The 18,740-nt window shown below is 40.8% G+C and overlaps 2 protein-coding genes across 2 annotated transcripts; one reads left to right on the top strand and one right to left on the bottom strand.

Moving 5' to 3' along the window:
- Der-1 (derlin-1) lies at window positions 1-1,409 on the top strand. Its single transcript, XM_011189077.3, has 4 exons — window positions 1-490; window positions 552-703; window positions 764-874; window positions 937-1,409. The coding sequence occupies exons 1-4, from the start codon at window positions 140-142 to the stop codon at window positions 1,073-1,075; spliced, it is 753 nt and encodes a 250-aa protein (XP_011187379.1). The 5' UTR covers window positions 1-139; the 3' UTR covers window positions 1,076-1,409.
- A 2-nt stretch (window positions 1,410-1,411) lies between these two features.
- On the bottom strand, window positions 1,412-18,350 carry LOC105215254 (dynein axonemal heavy chain 8). The gene is made up of 34 exons (XM_011189075.3): window positions 17,185-18,350; window positions 17,016-17,119; window positions 16,591-16,954; window positions 16,167-16,537; window positions 15,731-16,101; window positions 15,436-15,671; window positions 15,210-15,378; window positions 14,744-15,149; window positions 14,314-14,525; window positions 14,130-14,254; window positions 13,891-14,074; window positions 13,613-13,820; window positions 13,427-13,556; window positions 12,954-13,372; window positions 11,969-12,726; window positions 11,775-11,914; window positions 11,275-11,711; window positions 10,902-11,122; window positions 9,873-10,843; window positions 9,431-9,779; window positions 9,031-9,336; window positions 8,635-8,969; window positions 8,353-8,539; window positions 7,664-8,288; window positions 7,456-7,596; window positions 7,109-7,398; window positions 6,915-7,048; window positions 6,233-6,859; window positions 5,898-6,166; window positions 2,951-5,823; window positions 2,391-2,569; window positions 2,111-2,326; window positions 1,722-2,051; window positions 1,412-1,643 (listed from the first exon to the last, which is right to left on the bottom strand). Exons 1-34 carry the CDS (start codon window positions 18,208-18,210, stop codon window positions 1,518-1,520), a joined length of 13,839 nt encoding a protein of 4,612 aa, XP_011187377.2. The 5' UTR covers window positions 18,211-18,350; the 3' UTR covers window positions 1,412-1,517.
- Window positions 18,351-18,740: the final 390 nt, after the last annotated feature.

Genomic DNA, 18,740 nt, shown 5'->3' on the forward strand with positions numbered 1-18,740 from the left:
ACACGTAAGTTTTTTGTCAAAGTTGTCAAGTTCTGGAAAACAAATTCACACATCTGTTCGCTACGATATTAAATTACTTATCATATACATTATTGTATTTCAATTATTGTAAACTTTTTAAATAAAACCAATTGTGAAAATGACCGATCCAGGCCAATGGTATAGTCAACTACCGCGTTTCACACGCTACTGGCTGACCTGTACGGTTGTGCTCAGTTTGCTGACCCGCTTCAACATATTACCCATGAACTATGTGTATCTACGACGTGATGCAGTATTTGGAGATTTCGAGTTATGGCGTTGTATTACCGCCTTATTTGTATACCCACTAACTTCCTCGACTGGGTTCCATTTCCTCATCAACTGCTACTTCATCTCACGTTATATAGCGCAATTGGAGAAGGACCAATTCGGACGGAGTCCAGCTGATTACTTGTATATGCTGTTGATAGTAGCTTTTCTATCAAATGTTGGTGGCATGCTATTTAGTGTAAGTAATTTTGATTGTGATTAAGTTTAAGAAAACATACTATAATTATTATAAATTGCAGGTATTCTTCCTTATGGACTTGCTAGTTGTATCAACTACATACATTTGGTGTCAATTGAATAAAGATGTCATTGTTAACTTTTGGTTTGGCACACGCTTCAAGGCTGTCTATTTACCGTGGGTGTTGGCGGTTATGGAACTGGTATTCCAAGGGTAAATGGCACACGTCATTATTACTGAAATGAAATTTGAGTACATTTTATATTGTTTTAGTTCAATTGCATCACTGATCGGCATACTTATCGGACACTTTTATTACTTCTTCAAATTCCAATATCCACAAGAACTTGGTGGTAATGCATTTTTGGAGACACCAAACTTGCTGTAAGTATATGCTGCTTAAATTAGAGTGTTTTTCAGTGCTTCAAAATTTATATTTTTTATAGTAAACAATATGTGCCGGATGTAAATGGTGGCTTCAGTGGTTTTGGTGAACCACCAGCGAGTCGTGCGCCACAACGTCCAGCTGCAGGAAATCCAGTTTTCGGTAACACTTGGGGTCGTGGTAATCAATTAGGCCGTTAGCTGTAAAGAGGTAATGAAGTGGGATATAATACTTATACAACAACTTGATTAAATGGGGAGATGTTATTGCGTGCAACTGGCAACAATTAGTTTACGTATTAACATATGTGGATGGATGTTCTCAGTTTACTTTAAAAACTGTCTATATTGCACTACAAAAACATTTTCAGTGTCTCATTTCTCCTGATATTATGATGATATGTGATTTTAAGGAAACACTCTTTATATGTATTATCATCATTATTTATACATTTAGGATAGATTTTGGTATGTAATGAAAATTCACGCAATTGTGATGGTATAGCTTTGTAAATAATAATAATAAAAGAACAAATCTATATAAAACAACAATTTATTAAATTTGAAAATAAGCACAAATATTTGTTATCAAAATATGTAGACAAGTCAGTCAATGCATGTACAATATGGTAATTTAGCACAATTATTTGATATCGCAAAGCAACGCAACGCCACGTAATATCCAGTGATCCGGCGGTTTCTGTGATTGCAGCCAAAGTGGTGTGATATAGTTGAGATCGGTGCGATTGATTTTCTTATACACCGGGCACTGGTGGAATTGTTAATATTGCGAATTTTTTACTTTTATTATTGTATAAATTTTTTAATTATTATTAACCACACTTACCGTATATAATTTTGGATTTTTCGGCGCCACAGAATTTATAGCGTATATGTGAACAACCGGTAGCATTACATACAGCACTTTGTTTGTCGCCTCAATTAATCTGGATAGCTTACGATCCCAACCAGCGCCGTCTACAAACAAGCCCTCGACGTATACACCCTCTTTAGGCGGCTTCTTACACTCTTCAACGCCGACTTTTAGCACATCATTATGCATGGTAACCTGATCTAAGGCCCAACCTTGATGTGCACGTGCTACTTCTTGTTTCATGGCTGTGAGAAAACCTTGCGGATTGAAGAAGCCAGACATCCAGAATACAACCGGGCGACCCTGTGGGTTTTGCAACATAAAATTCAACTCATACATGCTTAATTATAGTAAACTCTTACGCTGAAACACCATGTGTTGAATTGTTGATTGCGTTCCAACAGCTCCGTAAACCAGAAACCCAAACTTGAGGACAACCAACTGCCACGCTTCCACATAGCGGGCACACGTGCATTGAAAATATTATCTAAAGCGTCACGTAGTTGTTCGCTCATAATGATTGTACCCTCGATGGCAAGCAGCAAGTCCTTTAGTGTACTACGTACCAGTATAATGATCTGTGAGACAGAAAAAAATTTGTATACATTCCAGGAACAAACTTAACGCGCCACCATTGCTTACCCTTTGCATACGATCGATTTCTTGTCGTAAAAATATATTCATTGAGCTCGTAATACCCATTAGGATTAGACGCTGTCGCACCTCGTACAAATCATAAGGTGGTGGCATTTTACTTTGCATTTCACGTGTTTGACGTGCAACACGATCTTCGCGAGTTTCTCCGGTACCACCAGAAGATTCTAAAAGTATAGTGAATATGTTTTACTTGGATATTTTGAGGTTATGCTTTTGAAAGTATTTCATATGACTAACTGTAATAAAAAATCTTTCAAGAGTTGTCGTTATGCTATAAATGAAATCCTATTCTATATTCCAGTCAGAAATCGAATGTAAATATATCTCAACTAAAGCTCTTTAAGACCCCTTAACTGTTTCCTCCCCAAATTTTACGACTTTCATCGAAAGTTTTGTCTACGAGCTAGTACCAAGAATCTCTAAGAATAAAACCAAAACGCAAAGGAACATCAGACAACAATACATAGGCACAAATTGACTCAAAATGGTGACCTGCTAACTATTAGTATTAAGAAACTACTCTTTGAAGACGTTGTCGTACTCACCCTTCGGTTGTATTGAAATGATTGTGTCCAAAATACTACGCATCGTATTTGTCTGATAGGTGATCTCAGCATTTGAATGAAAACCATAAACTTGTGGTGGATCTAGTAGTGGCATATCTTCAATCGCTTCTAGGTATGCTTCTTGTTCTTTGAAACTGAAGATCTTGTAACCTTTGAAGAATTCAAATGTCGGTGCGAAGAGATTGTCATGGAACCAGACGCGTGCAAAGGTATTCAGCAGGCGTTTGTCATAATCGTCTGTAACACGACCGCCGTACTGCACCTCGCCCAACATATAACGTACTGTGGTCCAACTTATACCCTTACCGGGTTCCAAATCGTCCAGATGGTTTTGCACGAATAGACAACTGGCGTACCAATCGGCAAAATTGAATTCATACGGTATATTCCAGCCCAATGGACCGAATTTCCGTCGCTCCTGTACGACTGTATGCAGAAAGGAGATCGCAAACACCAGTGGATGATAGAATGGTGATTGCGAGTAGTCGAGAAAGTCTTGTGACATATTGCCGTAGGTACGTTTAAGGCCAGCACGTATGCCTGCGGGTGGTTCATTCGTGAATTTGATGGACATTTGCAGTAGAGTAATTGAGAATCTTTCATGTGGTTCTGTAGTGATCCAAACACGAAAACTCTCATTAAATGAGCCGGCTTCGGCCTTTTCCAATTCCAACATCTGTAAACACAGTTCGTTCATATACTCCAAACCCAAATGACAATTCTGTAGCAACACCCAGCCACCTTCTTGTAAACAATTCGCTACGAGCTTACGTGCATGTACCTCCTGTCCTTGACCCATCGATATGGGATAACATTTGAGTTCGTTTTTCTTAGCTAAAGCTTCGATATTGGACGATGGATCGGAACCCATGGAAAGGAAGCACACCAAAGGTGTTATCGGTTTACTCTCCGATAGCAATTCGTCAAAATTCAAGACTACCGGTTCTGCGAAACGGTCACCCAAAGAGTTGGCAATGTATTTGCGGCTCTGCGCAATGGAACGATCCACACACCAGGAGCGTATCAATAAGAGTTTATGGAATGGTTGCAACGTGTTATAACCATCGGGAATAATCTCATTTTCTGGACATTCTTTCTTATACCAATTAAACCAACCGCGTTCGTTATTCGAAACCTTTGTTAGCACATGTGCGAAGAGGTTCATCTTTGAGAGTTGCACCAAATTTAACCATGTCTCATCGGTAATCCAACGAAACGGTACTGGTGGGCAATCATTCAAATTCAAGGCGGCGCCACCTTTTATGAAATTCTGAAATTCATCATAGCTCACATGATCCAATTGTCTATCGATATTTAGAGCCATCAAGAGCACGAACAAGAACTTATGTTGTTCATATAGACCACGTGACTTGTAGCGATAGATTTCGAATGTCAAATACGAGATAATACGTTTTATGCGCTTCGTGGTAATGTGCGTCTTAGCCGAGAGGTGCATGGATGCATCGAAGCGCTCTAGAAATTGTACCAGCGATGTCTGATACATGCAATTCACCATTGCCATGGTGCACACCAGAAAATACAAAACACTACCACGCGTTGCCACCGGTCGATACTCCTCGCGCGCCAGATTAATTTTCGATTCCGTTATTTTGGCGATTTCGATTTTCTCCTTCACCTCTATAGCTGTATTTTTACTGGTGTTCAATACTTCGATCACCGTCACATCATCCAACAAGCTACCCTTTGTGGTGGATAGCTTATGCAACAAATTCGCCTCCAACTCTTTCATCTTCTTCATATTGTTCGTCACCGTCTCGACCAACTCTTGACGCTCCTCCTCCAGCTCTTTACGCTCAGTCAGGATGACACGTCCCAACAGCTGATCTTCAAGACCTTTCATTGTCACCGTAAAGTCTATAATGGAGGTGCGCGCCGACACTTCGGGCGTGTAAGAAGGATTCGGTAATTTGGTGGTAATATAACAACGGAAGGCTGCATTGTAGTCTACCTCTTTGTCGCCCACCTTGATTTTATATGACGTGCCCACCTTCAATAGATTACGATCCAATACATTGTCCAAACTAGGATCCAGTTCCTCACCCACATCCTCGATGATCATTGGCAGACCCAAACTGACAGAATCTTCGACATGATTACGGAAATACTTGTGCGTCAGTGTGGTCACAATGAGATGGTTGTACTTCTCTTTGTTCTTAATCCAGGCTTTACCCTGCGATTGGGGATCGATCAGCAGCGGGAAGCGTACAGCCTTCGTAGCGATAATACCGTTCTGCACTGACAGCTCATCTGAGGGCAAGCCTTGTATATTCCATTCACCGATTTGTGTACGATCCGTCAGACTTTCGATAATATTCAAGTTGGCCGACAATGGTATTAAACGTTCACGTACCTCTTTCAACCATTGATACTGCAAATCAATGCGATATTCTTGATTGAATGGTCCCGTGTACGAAAGGAATGCCGTCAATATAATAGTGTCGCCGACAAGACGATCGGTTTCGTTTTTGAACTGTGCAATCTGTTCGGTCCAACGTATTTTCTCGCCGGCCAAACCGCTAATCAACGCTGTTGCCGCATCCATTTTATCCTGGACTTTCTTTGCTTCAGCCAACACGGCATCCTTCTTGGCGATGGCTTCGTTGAAACGTTGCTGCACTTCGGCTAGTTCGCGTTCTTTAGCGGCGAACAAGTCTTCGGCCTCTTGCAAATCAGCGGCGGCCTTTTGATATTTGGCCGTTTGTATGGCTAAATTCGCCTTTAAAGGCAATACTTCCTTGTTCACCTCAAAGTACTTAGCCATGGCAATGGTCCATGACAGTAGACCGGCAACATTACCACATGCTACTTTGGCCGCTTCAAATGTATACAAACTGTATGCGAAAAAAAAGTTATAAAAAAATATTTAAAACTCCGAAAAAGTGAAATATTAATCAAGGTTGCGTACTTGTAATTAAAGTAGGGCACTAGCAGATCTACCATTTCGGCATTAATTATGTCAGTGGGATATTCGACAATCTTCTTTAGGAAACTTGTATCAGACATAACCTTCAACGACTCCTCCCAAGAGCTTTGCAGGAAATTCTTTTCCATATCCGCTTTAATGGGCTTTACCCGCTTACGGAATAAAATGCACACCGCATCCATAATTAGTGTAATCAAATACGGTGGCTTACCGAGTTTTCGTACGGTCGCAATATCAGCAGCTTTAATCGTCTGGAAATAGAGCAGACATTTTTAGTGATTGTGTGAGAAATACATTGAAACATGTATTGTACTTACACGCAACGCCGCCTCAGCTTCCTCTAACGCCGGTCGAGCCTTTTCCAATTTGGCTTCAGCCACCTCTTTGTCGGCCGAAATGACTTTGACTAATTCGCCAGCTTGTGCCTTCTTTTCGGCCACCTGCACTTTAACAATTTCCGCCGCGGCCGTGGATTGTGCCACTGTTTCGAGCACCTCTTCGGCCTCCTCCGTCGCTATTGCAATGACTTTATTCATCTCAACCAATTCTTTTTTCAACACGGACACAGCAGCACCAGCTTCGTCCAATTTATCTAAACCCGAACTCATACGATCGGACATTGTTATGATATTCACTTGCTTATCCTTGTACAGTGTCTTGTAGCTTTGCAAAAAAGATATTAGCGATTTGGGTGTAACGAATGTGGTGCGTCGGAAACGTTCGAAATAGGATACACAAGCCTCGGATACCGTCTCATGTATCCAACTCATTATGTCTATCACGTTCTCTTTTACCTCCGGTGCACAGACAATAGCGAAGTCCTTCAAATAATGTCGCGACACTGCAACACGTGCATCTTCGGGCCATTTTTGGAACCAATCAATGACACAACCGGAAATGAGACCAGGGAATTTCAACGAACGTGCACGGAACTTTTCGCCAATCTACAAATGGTTTTTAGTATTAATAACTGTATTCCAAAACTTCTTCATTACTCACGGGAGAGAAGCATAACGCAATATGTAGATTGTAGCGTGCACGTGACAAGAAGAAATCATAGAGATTATCCTGTGTGGGTATACGTTTCGGTGCTATCTTCTTCATTATCGGTATGATTTCACTGTAGATCTCATCTGTCAATCGAACGAAAAATTTTGCTTGAGCTTACATGGCCGAAGTTTATGTCAACTCACCCATTTCGTCCTTCGCAAAAAGATTTGCAATTTCACCCGAACTCAATATATTGTTAATATATTCGAGAAATCCTTCATCCTTAATTTCATTATCGGTAAATATGAATGTAATGCCACGTCCCTCTAAACCAGCTGTACGATATAAATATTTCAAGTCCTCAACTAGATTACCCGCATTGTAGGCGCGTGTCAAGACGATTTGGAAGAACTTATAGTTTGCGATGAACGATGCTAAACGTGTCAAGCTTTGTTTGCCTGAACCGCCAACTCCAACGAGCAAAGCGTTACCCCTGTACAGGATAAAGTATTAGAGTATATGAAAAGAGGTGAGCAATAAGAAGGCTAACCTTGGCATACTAAGTATTCTCGATACAATCATTAGATGGACTAAAGCATCACGGAAGAATACCAAGTCCATGGTAAAGCCGCGCACGTATTCATTGAATTGATCCATGTAGAAATGTACTTTCTGCTTTACAAAATCGAAACTGGAGGAAATAATGCAGAGATGCTCTTAGTGTTTCTCTTTTTTTATGTTGCTTCTCAAAACCTTACCTCGGTATTTCCTCATAAATCTTTGGTGGTTCCAGTGACATTTCGACCTCGTCATCTTCAGCGGCATCGGGAGCATCCCTTAAGAAATCAACGAAATACGTTTCTTCCTCTGGATAACTCTCCGCTAATTCTTCGGGCAGATTTTTCAACGCGTCACGTTTCATACACGCCTCGAACCACTCTTTATCCTTGAACTCAGTAAAACGATCAGCAATAACACGTGTGCATTCGTGACACCATAATTTCAACACTGTCGTTATGTTCTCACACTCCTCTGCGTTTATTTTCAGTATACCCTCCCAGATGCGTGAGAGATCACGTAAATTGAACACGTAATGGAAATTCGCCGGTGTCGGCAGCATCTTCGCTTTGACATTTTGCCAGAATATGCGTGTAAGTGGCACTAAATGCGGTATAATGTCGACGACCTCTTCATTGAAACGTGCCAAACAAAAGTAGCCCTGTCCGATTTTATTGAATATCTGGTCCATCGAATTATTACTGGGCAAAGTGCAATTGAAGATGGATAAGTGACGTTTCAAACGATTTGGTATATCATTACGACCACCGCCCGGATGTATCATGGCTGCCAATAACTGTATATCCATGATGGTCGAGAAATCACCTAAAATTCGTACAATTGTGCAGTTGAGTTCAGTTATAGCTCATATTGTCTTTCGTATGCTTACCAGGTTTCTCCAGCGAATAGAAACCGCCTTGTTCGATCATTTGGCGCACAATTTCGTTGGTTATTTGATCGCCCCACTCATTGATGACCGGCATATTGATATCATCGATGAAAACGGTCATGGAACGCTGCCCTGGCGGACCGTAAGTTGTGCCGACACGCTTCTCCACATATGACTCAATAATGCGCTGTAAATGTGTGAAGAGAATCAATATTAATGATCTTAAATCCCAAACCCCGCATCTAAGACTAGAAAGTCGGGTCTAAGACTAGAATGAATTACCTGATACATATTAGGTGTGGTGGCCGACGAAAAATTAAATGATTTGGACAAATGTTGCTCCGGATCATATTGTGCCATATAACCCTTAATCATTACCGTCTTGGCCGTACCTTGTTCACCGATCAACAACACCTGTTTGCGTTGCTTTGCAATATTATGCATCAGATAACCGGTACGTACGTTATCCACATTGGGTACTAAAATTGAGGCAAATTCCGGTATACTATCCTCGGGATAGATGAAGTCCTCAACTCGTGTATTCCAATGTTGCCACATTCCCTGATCATCAACATAATATTCGAATATGGTCTCATTCGGCTGACGCTTGGGCCACTCTGTGGAATGGCGAGCGATATTTTATATGAGACAACTAGTACTAAACAAAAAACGACTTACTAAGTTTTGACGGATGCTTAATCAAATACTCTTCAAATTTATCACGTTCATTGATTTCCAACACAGCTCCCAAGGTCCACATTAAGGCGAATAGAAACATGCGTTCCAAAAATCGCTCCGTTCTATTACTAACCTCCTCCAAGATGCCATCCATTATCTCAAGCATTTGTTTAATATAAATAGCCTCTAGAATACGCATTTTTGCCATCAACTTGGTTTGCAGGAAGGTATGTGCATCGTCATATAAGGCCGCGTAGCAACGTCGGTAAATCTCTGCCTCGGCGGAGGGTTGTCTACGTACCCAAGCTGATTAAGGAGGAAATGGTATGAATTCAGGAATAGCGTAGAAAAAAGGCGACACCTCATTTAAGAAGTATAAAAACAAACCACACCAACTTACCCTCCATATAAACGGCCCATTTTAATACCGATGAACTCATAAATGTCATACCGACACGACTGACAGTGGCCGGTGACGCATTATCTACATTATCTGGCTCGAATACCAATTTGGAATTATCCGCCATTTTTATACGATCACCATTGGCCAATGTCAGTGTTTTATTATCATCCAGAACAGAGTTCAAGTTTTCAATCCACACAGCGTCAACGGGACCATCTAGGACAATCCAACAGTTTTGGTGTTTCGGTATTTTCAGTGATCGACGCCAAAGTGTTGAGAAAATGCCATCGGTCCAATCATTGGTGGCCACATCGAGACGTCCAAACATTTGTGGCGCTGTTATGGCCTAAAGAAGGTGAGAAGTAAATCAAATTAATTTACAGCATAACTGAGGTTCGCAAATGCAGGTGGGTAGGATGAACTATCGCTGTCCATTTACCTTCGGATTCATACGCATTTCCTTATGAGGCTGACCCATTTCGGTGAAACACCTGAGCATAGCATGTGTGCAGCTCGTCTTACCAGAACCCGTCGGACCCATCAACATCAAACCATGTCGCACCAGTGAAGTTTCATACAATTGCACAACTTTCAGATTCCATTCCGGATTATTGACATAACCCATTTCATCAGCGACTTTCACAATTGCACGCTGCAGATCTTTATAAGAAGCGGTCGTTAGTTTTATGCCCGGGAACATATCATCGATCAGTGAGATGAATAGACCCTCATCTTCATCAATCAATTTGGAGACATTCATGTCGCGCAACACACGCATTACAATAGTCTCTTCCGTATCGTTGGGATTGGCGCGCTTTTGTGCGCCCAGTGTACGCAATACTGATAGAATGTTACGCAAACCGAAATCGTAATGCACTTGCTTGGAGAGTTGCTCTTCGCAAAGCTTGTAGAGTGTGAAAAATTTGCGCGACAAAATTAAATTCTCCTTGAAGCCACAACTGGCCAATTTGACACGTATAATAATAGCGCGATCCGGCACCATCATCGCCACAGAACGGAACATAATCTTTAAATTCTCCGGCAATTCCTGACGCCCCGCATAACCGGGATTCATTGTGATGAAGAGTCCAAATTCGGGATTAAGTGTAACCACATCACCATCACTAAATAAGAACCAGGTACGCTTCTCTTTACGCGCCGTTAAGACAATATAAATTTGCTGAGCTGCCACTGACAGCACAGGCAACTCGATCCGATTGAACTCATCGAAACAGCCCCAAGAACCGGATTGCGCCAGGCCTTTGTAAATACGTCCTAAACCACGGAAATCCATTTGATCGGAACAATTGAATACCACAACCAATTTGCCTAAAGAGCGACCCATATCCTTTGTTGTCTCCGTCTTTCCAGTTCCAGCTGGACCAGCGGGAGCGCCACCCATTGACATACCTAAATAAAAGGTTTATTAATATTTTCGAATATATAATTTTTTGTAGCAAGAACCTACCGATAGCTTGTGCCAAAGTTATATAACAGCGATCAGTTAACGGTGTAATAGCCAATCTCTCAGTTACACCCAAATATTCATTCTGATATATGAAATTTACATCCGTTATGCCGACTGTGATGTCATCATTATCTTCGTGATAATAGAACCGCGCCTGTTTTTGCCACTCAAAATCGCCAGCCGATTTGATACGCATCGTACATAAATCGTCGAAAATATCTCTGAAAAGAGAATGTATGAAAGAGTAGTAATGGCCTAAAGAGAAATAGTTAAACTCGGAAGTCGGGCGTCGGTAGCGTGGAAGACTGACTCCTTAGAACTTTGGAAGTGTTTATCTTAAGCTCTACAATCTCATCATATAATATCTAAATACCTCTGATGCACATGAATTGTGACCATCGTCTCAAAGCGTACACGATCCAGTTTTGTTAAATCCTTCACAGTCAAATCAATGAAGTAGTTAAGCAAGTTGAGGAATTTCGCATTCGTGCGCTTCATAATCACACGATCGGTGCGACATTTCCGCAGCGCATATTCCGAATCACGCGTCCACAGTAGTTGTACACCCAGTAGACCGGCTTGTCCACAGAATGCCGGAAACTCTTCGACAAAAATGAATTCCGGATCGTTAAGGCTCTGCGCCATACTAGCCAATATGGTGCGCATAGTGTCTTGCATTTCCTTCAACAGTTTACCGAGCCACACCTCAACACTGCCGCTACATGTGACTGGTGTTTCAAATGCCACCTTCTCGTTATTCATGGAATTCATGGCGATCATAACGTCGTTTGTCTTCTCTTGGAAATCAACCTGTTGAGCATGCGAGAAATTTTATTATTCGATGGAAAAATAGGTGAGACTCATAAAATTTACCGTTGCTATAGCGTCGAATATGCTAAGCAAGTGTGGCTGTATTGTTGTCGGATCTGAAGCTTGTCCCAGAATCTCGAGTAACACCGGATCCGAAATGAAGAAGAAACGTGGAAACAGCAAACGTTTCGACTCCAAATAACCTAAATAGAGATATTTAATGATATATTGTTTGGCGCTACAAACCAGAGGCATACCCGTCAACGACTTCTGACATGTCTCCAGCTGATCCAACAACCATGTAAGACTTGTAGCCAAGGTGTCATCGCCCGTGCAACACTCCACGGCATTCGGTATTTCGCGTGCTCGATACATAATCTTCACATAATTTTTATCAATATTGGTGAAGCGTTTTGCTTCCAATGGCAATTGCTTCGAAATATCACCCCCAACAAATACCGCTTCCAAGTAAATCCATAAATTTTGTGTCATCAACCATTTCTCTAGAATCTCACCGGTATTCACGAGCTTCGATAACCACAGCTGTATGTCCTTTTTGAATGGTGCATTGTAACGATTCGATGCCAGCGAATTCATCACCATTAAACTGTCCTCCAGTGAGGCAATAATATCCAGTGTTTCTTGTCCCTTCAGCACAAGTTCACCACGATTCTTGAAAGTACCCAATTGCAAATTGACCACAGACCAATCGCTAATGACTTGTTTCAATTTCGCTTCGATATCCAATTCCTTACTGGCGCCCACACAAATATCCTCCACATCGTCCTTATACTTGAGTATGGGTGCCTCCAGCAGTTTGCCGAGCGTGAATTTCGTGCTAGTCGGATCAAAGTCAGTCTTGAGCAGTGCATTTAGGCGCACCCAATGACGCTCCTTCATGGCCTTGTTGGTCATCAATTCCAGGAGTGGACATGTCTCATTGAAATCGTCGATTTTGTTTTTCAAATCAATAAATGCGGGCCACGACTGCATACCTTTGGGTAATTTGCGGCATCTGTGTTTAAGATAAATTTAACAAAAACAAGTTAGAGTTTTGAAAGAGGGTTCGAAAGAAGAGAAGGGTAAGTTGTAAGTAACATTTCAACAGTGAAGAGAAAGAGTTTCAAATAAAAGTCATCCTAAACATAGTACATTCCCGTCAGTTCCTCGGCGAAACTGACGAGACCCCGAACTATTGATTCGAGTTTTTAGGGAATGCTTCCAAAATTTTCACCCACATACCTCACTTGGAAATCGGCTAACTCAGCGCTGATCTTTTCAATATCCACCTCAGACCATGGCATTTCATAATAGTCGGCAATGGTCTTCAGTACCTGTATGTACAGCGAGTACAGTCGATTCAAATAGTTGAATTCACGTTTACGTTGATGCAGCAATGGATAATCCGTGATTGGTAAACCAAAAAGCTTTTCACCACTATTATACATTTCATATTTACGCCACAGCTCATCGAATTGACCTTGAAAGAGAAAGACACGATCACTCGCCTCTTTCGCCGAAATACCCTCGACCATGGGACCATTCGCTTCGAAATCAATATTGAATTGTTCGAATTCTTTGACAAACTGTGCAATGCCCTCGTTGAGCTCACGCAGTAGTGGACCCTCCATGTCCGAGATGCGTTGTGAAGTTTTCTTTGCCTATAAGAGAGCATTTGTATTGTTTTAAAGCAAAATGTTTCAAGCTATACTCACATTTTCTAACATTTTATTGAAAGCCAACTGTAAACTATCCACCTTATCGTAATCATCTTTCGGTATAAATATGTTGTATTGAGCGAACAGCGCGTAAGTGTCGACAATTAAGCTCAGATTCATATCCATACTGGAATTGTGTTTTATTAAAGATAATGTATTTAACTTAGCAGCTTTGTAACTTACGTTATGAAATTGTCGCGTATCTTCTCTAAACAATTCATCGCCTGTCGTACGTCGTCCAAATCGTTTATGGGTTTACTGAGTATTATCTCCATTTCGGTAATAAAATCGACCATTTCGTCTAACTGTTTTTTGTACTGAGCACTCAACAGTTGACCTAACATGACTTTCCATTTCTTTGACTCTTCTACATATTTTGCAAAGGCTTTCTCTAAAATAAGAATAATCAGATTTGATTCAGTTTGATTTTTTTTTGGAAAATTCCATAAGACATTTTATACCCATGCGTATCTCAATCGGTCCAATCACTTTATTCGTCGGCATTTCTTCAAGATCGGTTGTAATGTTGTCATAGTAAATAAATTTATCGCGTATATCCACCGTTAACGGATTGGTATCGACGAATTTTTGTATAATCTGTTCACGATCCTCACTCCACAAATATTTAAATTTGTTAAAGGTTTCCTAAAATAATATGATACAAACAAACATTCTTATTGGTCTTTCTTAAGCAACCTACCAATAAGAACTCATCCACATCGTGTTTGTACAATAATAAACCGTTAGCTAGATTCGTGATTGCACGTATGATGTCCTTATGATCCACAACATAGCGGAAATAGGAGCGATCGTAACGATTCTCATCTAAGACATTACATGCATAAAATATTAAATATTAGACCAAGTTAATCGTGCGAACATACCGGTGGTGACACGTCTCATGCGTCGTTCCAGTGTCTTCGCTTGACGACCCCAAGTCGAAACGAAATAATTAATTTCGGTACACACCTGTACAGCAGCATGGAAATGGGTTTGCATCAATTCTAAACTGGGATCAATCGCACAGCCCAACTCCAAGTCAATATCCATAATTGTATAGAGTATCGGTTTCATGGGATCTGTGCGCCAGTTCGTTCTAAAGTATAATAAGAAGATGTATTTGGATTTGTGGAAAATTTGAGAAGGTAAATTTGATAAGTAAATAAGAAGAACATATTGATTTTTCTATTGTGGACCTGTAGGCTACCATGCGACTCTTCGCCTTCGGAAGCGGACTCTATGACCAATGCTTAGAACCTAACCCAGTTTGCCACATCACTTTTACTACAAACGAAGGTGTTTCACAAAATTTACCTCAATATTTTATGTCGCACATAATCCAAAGAGCGCTTGGAACATTGCACCAGTGCTAAAATCATTTTGGAATTGTAATATGAAAATAGATCCATACAATCGTTGCGTAAGTGATTCAGTTCATAACGTATGCCCTCGTAATTTCGCATTTGCAATGCTCTCAATGCTTCTTCCGGTACCAAATAAATCGTACGATATATCTTTTGAAACTGTATCCAATCCCATTTATCAATCGGATAATTTCCTTCGACACGCCAATTATTGTCATTAAGTTTCTCTACTGGTAATTGATATACACGACGACCCTTCGAGTCTAATGGCCCGAAATCCAATAGATCTACGAACATATTAACCAAATCGATAACGGCACGTTCAATACAGACTGAGCTACGCTCAATAATGGTTTCTGGAAAAAGTGGCTTGTATTGAAAGTAAGGAACTAAGATTGTACTCATGCGCAACATACCTAACTCTGCGCGCAATTTATTGCTCATATCAAGATATTTCTCCGATGTGATGGGCTCTTCCGGTTGATAAACATATAAGAAGTCTGTCAAATTCTCCATTTCCCTGATTATACGTATTTTTTCTATATTCACCACAGTGCGATAGAATGTTTCAACTTCGTCGACTTTCTGTAATGACATAATCTATTTCATAGATATATGTTAAACAACAACACCAATACTTACATCATCGAGTTCCTGTACAAAGTCCTCCAAATTTTCTGATATCCATGTGATGGAGGTCAAAGCTGGCTTCATCAGCAATGCTATTTCTTGTAAGCGAAAGCGCATAATGTTAATGAAAACGGCCGAAATTGATTGGCGAAACTGATCGTAACGTCGTATAATTTCCTTGAGTTGTACTGCTGGATCCAGTATACGATCTTTACAATAGGTTACAACGCTGGCGATATTCGGAACCTCTGCAAAGTTGCAATTTTAAGAATATGCGTATGTTTACAAAGATAAATTAAATGAATACCCAATTTCAGCTTCCACATCCACTCTGTCTCTTTAATCAGCTGTCTGATCGCCGGATCCAAATTAACTGTATACTGAGCCATCTCTTTGTGACACAACAAAATGGGCGCATTCAACAAGCAACGCACCTCTTCGCAATAATCATACCAAGCCTTGTGATAAGTCATCTCGTAATGGCATATTATACCATTCATGTAATTGTAATAACGCACAGTGCGCTGCGCTTTTTTATGTGCCAACACACACTGACGATACTTCAGCACTTTCATTGGTTCGTCGATCTTTTTGAAAATGGAACGAATCCAAGTGATGCGTCCAGCGACGGGTGGCATATTACGCGCTATGAATGGATTGCCACGCTCCTCATTGTAGCTAAAGAAGAAGAAGAAGAAGAAGGGATAAGTAAGGCTGGTAGATCAAAGAGGTTAGAAACATACACGTCCTTTAGCAGAAACATTTCCTTCTCCAGCATCTCCGCAACTTCCAAGTAACGTCGATCCAAGCAGAGACATTCCAAGCCCAGCCGCTCGAAACGTTGTAGTATTAGTATGACAGATTCGGCAATCGGCACGTCAGCGATTTGTTGTTTCACAAATTGTTGCATGCCCACCTCCGCCTGCTCGACCTCCTTGACGAATACATCATAATCTTTATTGAAGATCTCTATGCGATAGTCGAGTGGATCGTAAGGTTTCGAAGCGATTGTGCTGCGTGCGCCTTTTATTTGTGCATTGAATTTCTCCATGCCGCTAATGGTGATAACGTCCAACACAGAGTAGGTTATCTCTGTATTAAATATGTCTCTGATCTGTGGAACGGGTTTGTATTACAACCACTGAAAACTGTCAGGCTTGTACTTACCTTTTCCAGGCGCGCTTGAAACTTCTCCAAACAGGTGAATATATAGACCGTCGAGACAACCCATGGATTTTCATTGGCGAATGTCATGTCTTCCACAGTTTGCAAGTAAATCGATTTATAGTACTCCATAATCTCATTGCACTTATTTATTTTTGCTATTACGCTGTTCGGTTCTAAGTTCCAGAGCAACTTACGACCGCTGTCGGTCAGATATCTGCGACTCGTTAAGGTTATTTGATTGGAGATCTTCACAAAAAGACCTGTGACATTACTGGGTGTATTGAAATAATGTGCCGTCTTGGAGACGTTACGTATAGCCACCATCAGACCCGGCAAGCTACTGATGATTTCATCTGGCGCAGATCTAAGCAAAGAAGACACGGAGCTTAAGCTCAGAATCACATTTAATAAAATATGTTTCATACCTATATAGGGGATCCCAAAACTTCTGCAACGATGATATGTAGCGCACATTGTCTTTGGCTTCGTTAAGCACCAAAGTTACTTGGTTGTCGATCTCAGCCCATTTCTAAAGTGTGTAAGATTTCACAAGAATGTATATTTCAATTACTGGAGACACAATCTCAGACTTACCTTCAAGAGCTTCGACGAACGTGATAATATCAAACATTGCTTGTGATTGTTAAATGCACGCGACGATACGAACTCCATAACGGAAGTGTAGCGCGCCAACTGACGCCGCCAGTTAACCAACATCTGTAAGGGTCCCACATCTGGAGGATCGCGTAATATTTGCTTGCCTTCCACCAAAATGCCTTGAATTTGTCGCAACCATTGCGCGAAATACCGCTCGACTAAGCGTACACGGCCCACATCTTTAGCGCTGGCCTCAATTTGAAACTTCACCAACAAGAGACCTTTGAAGAGTTCATGTGAGACCTCGAAATTGACACGCGTCGAGACAATTGCCTCCGACGATTGCAAAAAGGTATTGTACATGTTGAGTATGTGGAAAAATTTACGCTTTTGCTCCGGCTCAGCAACACCAAAATCCGTTACCACCTCCAGTGAGGCAGTCAAAACTCGTTTCATAAACTCTTTAATCACATACAGACAATTGCCCTCTTCGGTTACCCAACGAAACATTGCTACCTCATCAGAGACAGTGCGATTCTCTATGGTTTTATTGTTGTTATTACGATAAATGATAACCCAAGCACCTTTCATTTTAACAAAATCACTTTTGAGACAAACGGCACGCTTGACATCGGCGTACTTTAGCTTTTCCTGGTAACGTCCCGAATCGGGTGGGTAACCCTTTTGATTGGCATAAGTGATCATGCATGCGCGTGGTCCTTTATCTTCGAAAATACCATTTAAGATTTCAACAAATGCCTGATCATCTACCAAACCCATTATAATTTCATCCATATCCGTATTCAATAAGTCGGCTGCGATCTCGATTACATAACGTTGATTGGCACCCAAGGAGGAGATGCGCTGTTGCCGATATTCCTTAAGTAATTGTGTGCGCTTTCTTTCATGCTCTTCGCGTTCGTGATCCGTAACGCTAAGTCTTCGAGCTGTGTGCTTTTGAATGGTTCGCGATACGCCAAACATTTTGCCCAAACGTAGGGCATTTTTATCGCCGGTTTCCATATTACGTGTTTGTTTTCTTTGTGGCTGTTTGCAATTCTATGCGTTTAATCAAAAATTATATAAGAAATATATAGGATAAAAGAAAAAAATGCGTCCGATCCGTATGAAAATTCTTTTTCAAATGATTTTTTCCATTTGACGTGAAAATTAATCGACTCAATGCAAAGTGTATGAGAAATTATTGCGTTTTTTTGGGATGCCAAATGTGTTTCTATTTGTACCGAATGGGTTGTGGGTCTCGATAGATGTGCTATAAAATGGAATATACATTACCCGATCATATTAACTAGCGAAAGAAAGGTCCATCTGCAGAGTAAAACCATCTCCAGCGGCAGTTGGATTTTTCAACAGTGTTGTCTTGTTGTACTCTGTCGATGGAATCTATCATAAGTTTTTTTACCATTACTTCAACTAACGGTATGTAAGAAATGTTATTCCTTCTGATCTCAGGCTTCTTCAGTTGCTAAACCGCGCGTTTGTTTACGAGTTCCTTTATATTTGAATCGACTTGAGATTAATAAACTTTTCTC

The sequence above is a fragment of the Zeugodacus cucurbitae genome, chromosome 3 (assembly GCF_028554725.1).
Source record: "Zeugodacus cucurbitae isolate PBARC_wt_2022May chromosome 3, idZeuCucr1.2, whole genome shotgun sequence".
Lineage (NCBI taxonomy): Eukaryota > Metazoa > Arthropoda > Insecta > Diptera > Tephritidae > Zeugodacus > Zeugodacus cucurbitae.

What these genes read in the sequence shown, in the direction of transcription:
- Der-1 (XM_011189077.3), top strand. Translation starts at nt 140, where the DNA reads ATGACCGATCCAGGCCAATGGTATAGTCAACTACCGCGTTTCACACGC. An exon ending in TTGGTGGCATGCTATTTAGT is followed by an intron (nt 491 to 551) that starts GTAAGTAATTTT and finishes TATAAATTGCAG; the next exon opens with GTATTCTTCCTTATGGACTT. An exon ending in ATGGAACTGGTATTCCAAGG is followed by an intron (nt 704 to 763) that starts GTAAATGGCACA and finishes ATATTGTTTTAG; the next exon opens with TTCAATTGCATCACTGATCG.
- LOC105215254 (XM_011189075.3), bottom strand. Translation starts at nt 18,210, where the DNA reads ATGGAAACCGGCGATAAAAATGCCCTACGTTTGGGCAAAATGTTTGGC. An exon ending in GTGCGACATAAAATATTGAG is followed by an intron (nt 14,526 to 14,743) that starts GTAAATTTTGTG and finishes ATTATACTTTAG; the next exon opens with AACGAACTGGCGCACAGATC. An exon ending in AAATCGATCGTATGCAAAGG is followed by an intron (nt 2,327 to 2,390) that starts GTAAGCAATGGT and finishes TCTGTCTCACAG; the next exon opens with ATCATTATACTGGTACGTAG.